The sequence below is a fragment of the Mizuhopecten yessoensis genome, unplaced genomic scaffold (assembly GCF_002113885.1).
Source record: "Mizuhopecten yessoensis strain PY_sf001 unplaced genomic scaffold, ASM211388v2 scaffold2307, whole genome shotgun sequence".
NCBI classification, from domain to species: Eukaryota; Metazoa; Mollusca; class Bivalvia; order Pectinida; family Pectinidae; genus Mizuhopecten; species Mizuhopecten yessoensis.
The window spans coordinates 1,005,553-1,014,716 of record NW_018404481.1 but is presented as its reverse complement, the minus strand read 5'-3'; the positions used below and the strand labels follow the sequence as shown (position 1 = coordinate 1,014,716).

General features: G+C 35.2%; 1 protein-coding gene across 1 annotated transcript; it reads right to left on the bottom strand.

Moving 5' to 3' along the window:
• Positions 1-3,280: 3,280 nt before the first annotated feature.
• LOC110445477 (heat shock 70 kDa protein 12A-like) lies at positions 3,281-9,037 on the bottom strand (the record flags this gene model as incomplete). Its single annotated transcript, XM_021490133.1, is given in 5 exon segments — positions 3,281-4,302; positions 4,726-4,873; positions 5,640-5,879; positions 6,051-6,377; positions 8,942-9,037. Coding segments are annotated over 4 exon segments (1,731 nt in total), but the record flags the coding sequence as incomplete, so codon positions are not given.
• Positions 9,038-9,164: the final 127 nt, after the last annotated feature.

Genomic DNA, 9,164 nt, shown 5'->3' with positions numbered 1-9,164 from the left:
TAGGCCTAGCTCGCCTTGTCTCTCTTATAGCGGCCAAAGCAGAGGCTGCCATTTCCCGCACTCTTGAAGTGGGCTCAGACATAATGGCGGCGACAGGAACACGTGTTGTTACAACAAGCCTACTGTCCCTACGTAGATCCTCGAGATATTCCGGACGGGGAGACTTCATTTTCGACATTTTGTTAAAATCTCGTTCCTATATAAGATATCTTATTTAGTAACGAGACTTTAATTATATAAGATATCTTATATAGCTATATGAGATATCTTATATATTATATAAGATATCTTATATAGAAAATTAAATGAGATATCTTATATACGATATAAGATATCTTATATATCATATAAGATATCTTATATAGCATCTCATTTAATTTCTTTATAAGATATCGCATATAGTATATGAGATATCTTATATACGATATAAGATATCTTATATAGTATATAAGATATCTTATATAATTCGATGAAATACAGGATCGACATTGCTCCTTGAATAAATGTTAAGTTGGCTTGCCATAGAGTCGCGGGACTGGTTTAATGTGTTGATTGCAAGAAGTTAACCTCTAGATCCACGAAAAAAAACTTACGGTCAGAACGTTCCGCTGAACTTCTAGGTCACAGCTTGATTATAATAGGCGTATGGACCCTGAGGTAGAGACTAAAAAAAAACTTTCATTACCATTTTTTACTTGGTAAATACAAGCCACATTTGTTATTATAGTGGTAAATATAACGCGGGATTTTCCAAAATTTCCTCACCCTCATTATTTATCTACCATTATATACAAGCACATACGTTGATCATTTCTTAAATAATCAGTATTATTTTTGGGGTTTTATGGAATAAACCAAAAAAGACAGTGCATGCTTTAATTTTAAATCCGCAAAGCGATCTATGCACAAAAGTGCACACAGTTCTTTCAGTAAAGGCCTATACCGTATAATCCCAATAAATCATGGTTATCCTTTATTATTAAACAAAAGCAAACAAACAAAAAACAACTTTTTAGTTCATTATAGATGAATATTTATTAATTTCTGATAAAAGTAAACATAACATTGCGAGGTGATTTCATCGCCGAGCAACTCAAGACAGTAGCAATTATACCACCTTCAGCTTGAATGACGGTTCCTGGTGAATTTTATTGGCGACTCCTTATGGTCATGTTTGTCTTTCCCTAAATTTGTGTTTTGTTTCTCTTTTGTTATTACAATTCCATGACAAAACTAAGCAAAATTGTTTGGTTTACTTTCACTATAAAATCGATTTAAAACCGACGAGCTTACATATACATGTATTTCAAAGCTGCAAACAAAACAGCAAATATTTCATTTGCTTGTGATAATAATAATAATTCGAGGTTCTTATATACCGCTTTATCACAACCAAGTTCGTAGGTCGCCTGAAAGCGGTTCACACATTATTATCCGTGGTTATAGGGCCTTTGCAACCAGCCTATATCTAAACTCCCTCGGGAGAATACAGCAGGTGCTGCCATTTCGGCGCATTCAACAATTCTAGCACTGCCCAACTAGGTACTCATTTACAGCTGAGTAGACTGGAACAAGCGGAGTAAAGTATCTTGCTCAAAGATACAACACAGTTCCGTGTCGTGACTCGAACACGCAACCCTTCGGTCACGAGCATGGCGTCCTACCACTAGACTACTGTACACCCAGTCATGATTATTATTCAAATTATGTATATGCACAACCAATGTATATTTACTTCAAACAAGGGACTTTCATTAAAAAATCACAAAAAAGCTTTTCTCATTTTTAAATTACAGTACCCATCATCACATGCAAGTTAACACACAATTGAACTTTCAGCTTTTACACAATTATCTATCTTTTGTATAGGTAACCTGTATCTACAATAGAATGCCTTCAAGATAACTTTGTGATAATATAAAAAAAATGTTTGTAAATGTCATATATTAGTTAATTACACATCACCTTATATCGTTATCCCTCTTATATAGGTCACGTTAGACACCGTACATTGATATGTAACATAACATATCCTACATTGATATCCCTCTCTTGTAGGCAACATAATTTACCTTACATTGATATTCCTCTTTTGTAGGTAACATAATTTACCCTACATTGATATCCCTCTTTTGTAGGTAACATAATATCCCCAACAATGATATCCCTCTTTTGTAAGTTACATAATTTACCCTACATTGATATCCCTATTTTGTAGGTAACAGTATAGACCCTAGATTGATATCCCTCTTTTGTAGGCAACATAATATCACCAACAATGATATCCCTCTTTTGTAAGTTACATAATTTACCCTACATTGATATCCCTATTTTGTAGGTAACATTATAGACCCTAGATTGGTATCCCTCTTTTATAGGTAACATAATTTACCCTACATTGATATCCCTTTTTTGTAGGTAACATGAAATACCCTACATTGATATCCCTCTTTTGTAGGTAACATTATATACCCTACATTGGTACCCTCTTTTATAGGTAACATAATATACCCTAAATTGATATCCCTCTTGTGTAGGTAACATAATATAACCCGATTGTTATTTGCTGGGTCATGAATTTCACGCTTTCGTTGATGACCGCGAATATCGCGAAATTAAATCCCCATGAATATCGCGTTGGGTCATTCCACCCGACCCGTCTTGAAACACGGACCAAGGAGTCTAACATGTGCGCAAGTCATGGGGTCATACGAAACCTAAAGACACAATGACCCAAATCTGAACTAAATATTTCCAGATATTTCTCATTAGACAATATACTGTATATTATAGAAATAATGCTATTAAGTACAAACCAATATATGATTTATGTCGATAACCTTTAAAAATGCCCCTCTCCACAACCTGAAATATTGACAATAAAAGAACTGCAGCAATAGTTAGTTTTTAAAACAAAGAAAATGATATGAATAAGTGTTTATAAAACCATGAACTATACAATGGCATTTTGAATAAAAACATAAAAAATTATTTTTCTGTAGGTTGCATTACATTTTATTATGACGTTGGTTTGAGCTCAAACTTTTTTTCAATCAAACAGTCCTTTTCTAATCCTTCGTTCGTTTCGTTTCCTGTAATTCAAAGATCAAGTTTAAAAATAGTATAACCACGCTACCAGCATTGCCATTACAAGCATGGAACACACAAGGACCGGTTGATCTCTTGTATTGGATCTTCTCTATTCTCCAATACAGGTTAAACTATCAAGTTTGACAACGGTAATCTGATGAGAATTCTGATCAATGTATCGAACAATTACCTCCGTTCCACCTACTTCCATTTCGATTTTTCCGTCAGTTATTTGTGACCAGCCGCCTTCCGGTGGGTCAATCGTTACTATCGCATGCCGATTGCATCCCGCGTCTGTAACGAATTTCGTGTGAGCGTTGTTTGAGGTGAATATTTCAATTTCCTTGACATCATACTTCCACTTTTCCCTGTCGCTCCCTCTGTGATCGCTGTGGACCTCTACTGCTTCCTTCTCACCCACTTCTACAATGCGACCTTTACGGAAGAATGTTTCGAAACAGTTCCCGCATTTTACCGTTTTTCCCGCTTTGAATGTAGTAGCTCCAACATGCTCATTTGGGTCGTATAGCTTGTTGAGACTGATGCCAATACTGTAATGACAGTACCTAGCGGTGATTGATTCGGGTCTATGGCCGTACAGGACCGCTCCCTTGATAACAGAAAGGTCACACTCCATAGGGATAATAACATGGTGATCAGGAAAGGCTTCTTTGATGGCGTCACTGACCAGTTTGCATTCTGAAAATCCTCCGACCATTAGGATAGCGGAAACGCTAGCATTGCTTTGTTCTGTTATAGCTGTAAGATGTTCAGTGATATTCGAGATTGTTTTGGAAAAGAAACGTTTGACCTTGTCTGGTTTGATATTCATTTTGTCTTTTTTCAAAGTGACATCTTCTTTCTCTTCATTACTAGCTCTGCTTCTTTTGGTAAATGCATTTTTAAAGTCGCTTTGATGGAATTCTTCGTATTTTTCACGAAGGGCGGTAGGGATTCTGATGCTTAAGTCGATTCCTTTTTGTGTTTTACTAGTATTCCGTTTCTTAACTTCAAATTCACGAATGAGTTCGAGATAATCTTCAATGTCATTTTTTTGAAGTCTTCTGATAACCTCATTTCCAAATAGTTCTATTAAGAAGCTAATGAACTCGGCGTTGACCTTTGAACCTCCCCATGGTCCACCACTTACGGTAAAGATACTCCTCATCTTGTCTCCAGATACCTCCTGGACTGTCACGTCTGCGGTCCCCCCTTCAAGAAACAAAATATATACAATTGTGAGTTCCTCTGATATCTACCGTCCAGGTCAAAGTGCAAACTTTTATTTTGACGGTACGGATCGGTTTTTATACTATATGCTGTTCGTTTCTTGACCGATCCGAACATCACTAAAATATCAGTATAGTCACAGTCGATGTAATAAATAGAAATATATTGGTAATATATAGCACATTTTAAAATTATCAGCCCTCAAAGATGTTTGTGTCTCATTCTGTAATATCATATAAGTTATTCAACAGGCTGATATTTAAGACGTTTTAAAATTTAAAATTCGTCATAGGATGAACTGGCAACTGTAGGCATACACCTTGCAGGAGGTTTATACTTTTAAATCAAATTTGATATCACTTAATCTTGAACCAGATTGCCTTCAAAGAAAACATAGGATTTTACCTCCAAGATCCACAACCATTATTCTTTCCCCCTCCTTGAAAATATCCTTGTCTGCTCCCCTGAGCTGATCTGCCGGAAGATGATTGCAGAACAACGCAGCCACTTCCGGTTCATATGCCAAAGTTAGTGTGTTGCTAGGTATACCAGCCTTAGTAAATAGAAAATATATTAACTTAGCTTAAGGATTTCTGTCTCGCTGATCTATGTATATTCCTATGTATAGTAACCTCCCTAAACTTCCGTTTGGATATAAAGTTTGGACAGGATACTTTCGATGACCCGGTAGCTCAATTAGTTCAAGCGAAAGTAATCTGAAGTCCGGGGTTCGAATCCTGGTCTATTCCCACTTATCTGTTACTCTCAAAAAACTATTATTATTAACATTCTGTTTATTTCATCATTATCATTTCACATAAAATTCCTGTAAAGTAAAGTTTTCATTAGGTAATGTTTATCAAAACTGTAGTTTTGCCGGAAAAATTAGTTTCAAATACTTAGTTACGTAGTCGCTGATACGGGGATCTTTTATCCTGTTAGTTCTGTATTTGTTTTTATACAATATAAAGTGTGCAGACATGATTGCTAGTAAAATACGATTTTCATATTATGTACGAAACCACCATTGAAACAATCAAGTAGCCATCGAGTTACAATTTGTGGTAAGACATCGTAATATAAATTTAAAACAAGGAAGAGAGTACAGATTTGTCAATTTCAACAACCTATCAGAAGTTATGCTCTTACCAATACTAGTTATGAAACAAACAGACGAATGGACACATAACGCATGCCACATATCATTCTTGTGAAATGATCTTAATAAATAAAGCACTTTAAAAATAAAAGATAAAAATAAATGATTTTTTTCCTTTTTAATGAAAAGACAATCGAGGATATTGACAATAGTCTTGTACCTTGAATGCACACTCCCTCATTATCTGCTTCGCCTGGTCTGTCCATACGGCTGGTACCGTAATGACCCATCGTACGTCCGTAACGGTTGTATCAAAACCGCGAGAATTCAGTTGATCCAGAAGATGTGTTTTGAGGTACAAAATCGACGTCTCAATGAGATACACAAGCGATATAGGCTTTCCAAAAATATCATCTACTTCCGTATCCCGTCGAATGTCATTTTGAACACGATCGTTCTCCTATAAGTACAATACATTTAAAACAATTTATAAGTAAGAAACAATAACTTTTTTTGGAAAGAAATAACGAAACAGATGTATACATTTGTGTAGAAAACAAAGCATTGGTGTTCAATGGTGAGGCATATATTACATTATATAAAGGTATTGACGTCAAAACCAATGCCATACCGTTTCTTGATAAAGTCTCATTTTGAAGGAATCTATGTAATAGTATTCTCCCAGCATCTCTGCCGCCATATTCTCCTCCTCTGCCATTCGGGTAAATTCTTTTTCTGCCTCAAATCCAAATGAGTTAAAGGACTTGTCCGGGTTCAGGAGAATGACAGACGACGTTTTGTGTGACAACTCATTCCCAGCTTCCCATATTTCAGTATGGATATGCAATGGATCACGTTGATAGTCAGACTTGTAAGAGAATGCATGGCTGGAATATGTTGTCCCTAGGTCAATGGCCGCCACAATAAATCCCTTATCTACCTGTGTAGCCATGTTTGTCTGCAAAAAGTGATGCAGTGCATTTTATAATGGGAACAAGATCAGTAGCTGAGTGATTAATATTAAGAAAAATAGTGAAAAAGATATTTCAAAGCGTCAACACATACGGACAAAATCCAAACACGACATCTGCTCCAAAAACACAACAGGAACTGAGGAGCCATCAAAACCAAAGGAAATACAACATGAACGACACAGAAAGACGGAGATAGAAAAATGCCATTGTACTCATGAGTGTTACTTTTTGGCAGAAAAAACATTTAGTAACGTCTGTCCAAATAGTAACTTCGATTGTTTTTCATTAATCATACAATCAAATAAGAATAGGAAATGAAATACAACGCAAATGATTTCAATGTAAACTGAAGCATTTTTGAAAGCCTTGGTTCATATATTATTGGTCAACAGGTCGCATTTATCCAGAATATAGAGGGTCAGTTGCATTTCATGAGTTGGGCGAATATTAACCTTTATTAAATATTTAACCCACAAATTAAAAATTACTATAAAACATAAAGCAACCAAGCGATAACGGCATTAAATACCGTGAACAAATCGTCGTTTCCTCCAATTAAAGTCGGGGAATGGAATTATGTATCATGACTTAACGATAAGAAAACGTCAGGATTATTGTGACGTCACGATTGACAATGACCATATATCTATCGCATTAATCCTTGCTCTTTACTTTGTCGTTTTGTTTGCAAATTACAAAACGGATGTTAATTGTAATAGTAGAAACCCTTTCCACTGCAAAAACCATAGTTCCAGCAGTAAAATGTAATACATTCTGATATTTCACAAAAGATAAAAGGTAGGGTATCGTGTATGACATAAAAACTCCGTTTCAGAAGAGGAGTCGTGGATATATGGGACACATGGTAACACCTACCTGCTATTATAGTTATACTAATGGATTGTATAGCCAACTTAGTACCGTAAGAAGAAGAAGAAACATGTAGCTGCTAATGCAGCATTATCATTACGATATGTAAACAGGCACTACTGCAGTACAGCTGTTGTATTAAGATTCAATTTATTTTTACCAATATACAACATACAAATATGACGAATATTTTAAGCTACAGTAAAAGTACTACTATTGTACAAAAGCGTAACAATACTGCAAAACAAAACTATGCTACACAAATATGACAATATAAACAACTGCTACTACAGCACTGCTGTTGTAATCAAGTGATATTTCCATACAACAGTGTATACTACTACTACTACAGCACTGCTTTTGTAACCAAGTAATATTTCCATACAACAGTGTATACTACTAAATCTACTACAGTGCTGCTGTTGTTTCCATACGACAGTGTATACTACTACTGCAGTACTGATGTTTTAACCAAGAAATGTTACCATACAACAGCGTATACTACTTCTGCTACTACTGCTGCTGTTGTAACCAAATAATATTACCATACAACAGTGTATACTACTTCTTCTACTACTACTGCTGTTGTAACCAAGTAATATTACCATACAACAGGGTATACTACTACTACTGCAGTACTGCTGTTGTAACCAAGTAATGTTACCATACAACAGTGTATACTACTACTACTACTACTACTACTACTACTACAGCACTGCTGTTGTAACCAAGTAATATTTCCATACAACAGTGTATACTACTACTACTACAGCACTGCTTTTGTAACCAAGTAATATTACCATACAACAATGTAGACTACTACTACTACTACTACAGCACTGCTGGTGTAACCAAGTAATATTTCCATACAACAATGTATACTACTACTACTACTACAGCACTGCTGGTGTAACCAAGTAATATTTCCATACAACAGTGTATACTACTAGTTCTACTACAGTGCTGCTGTTGTTTCCATACGACAGTGTATACTACTTCTGCAGTACTGATGTTGTAACCAAGTAATATTACCATACAACAGTGTATACTAATACTGCTACTACTGCTGCTGTTGTAACCAAGTAATATTACCATACAACAGTGTATACTACTAATTCTACTACAGTGCTGCTGTTGTAACCAAGTAATGTTACCATACAACAGTGTATACTACTACTGCTACTACTACTACTACTACTACTACTACTACTACTACTACTACTACTGCTACCACTACTGCTGTTGTAACCAAGTAATATTACCATACAACAGTGTATACTACTACTACTTCAGTACTGCTGTTGTAACCAAGTAATATTTCCATACAACAATGTATACTACTACTGCTAATGCTACAGTACTGCTGTTGTATACAACTCTGACAACGTGTATACTGAAACTATTACATAACTACTGCTTATACACTATTACTACGCAACTACTGTTGTATAATAAGATACAACATTTATTATTTGTATACAATTTTGACAAAATAAACAGCATCTTTAGCTTAACAGTATCAAAATCATAAACACAATTGTTGAAATCCCCCTTACAAAATGTAAACATTTCAAAAAGTCTTTTCGTTGGAATGTTGTATAGTATAAACATCAATGTCGAAATATTTAAAAACTTCAACAACAAAAAAAACACGGGGTTATATAAGAATTATAGTTACCAGAAAGTATTCAGTGGAATATATCTTCTTTGTGTCTGGCTGCACACCTCAGTTCAATGAACAACGCCATTTTCTGTTAAACATGTATACCTAAACCGAAAGTACTATTGGTAACTATTGGGGTTCGTCCCAGGTCAGAGTTTACAGGTGATTATCTAGGATGTTTATTTAAGTTTTATCAAACACATACAAATTATGTACAACTACATTTTGCTAAACTACT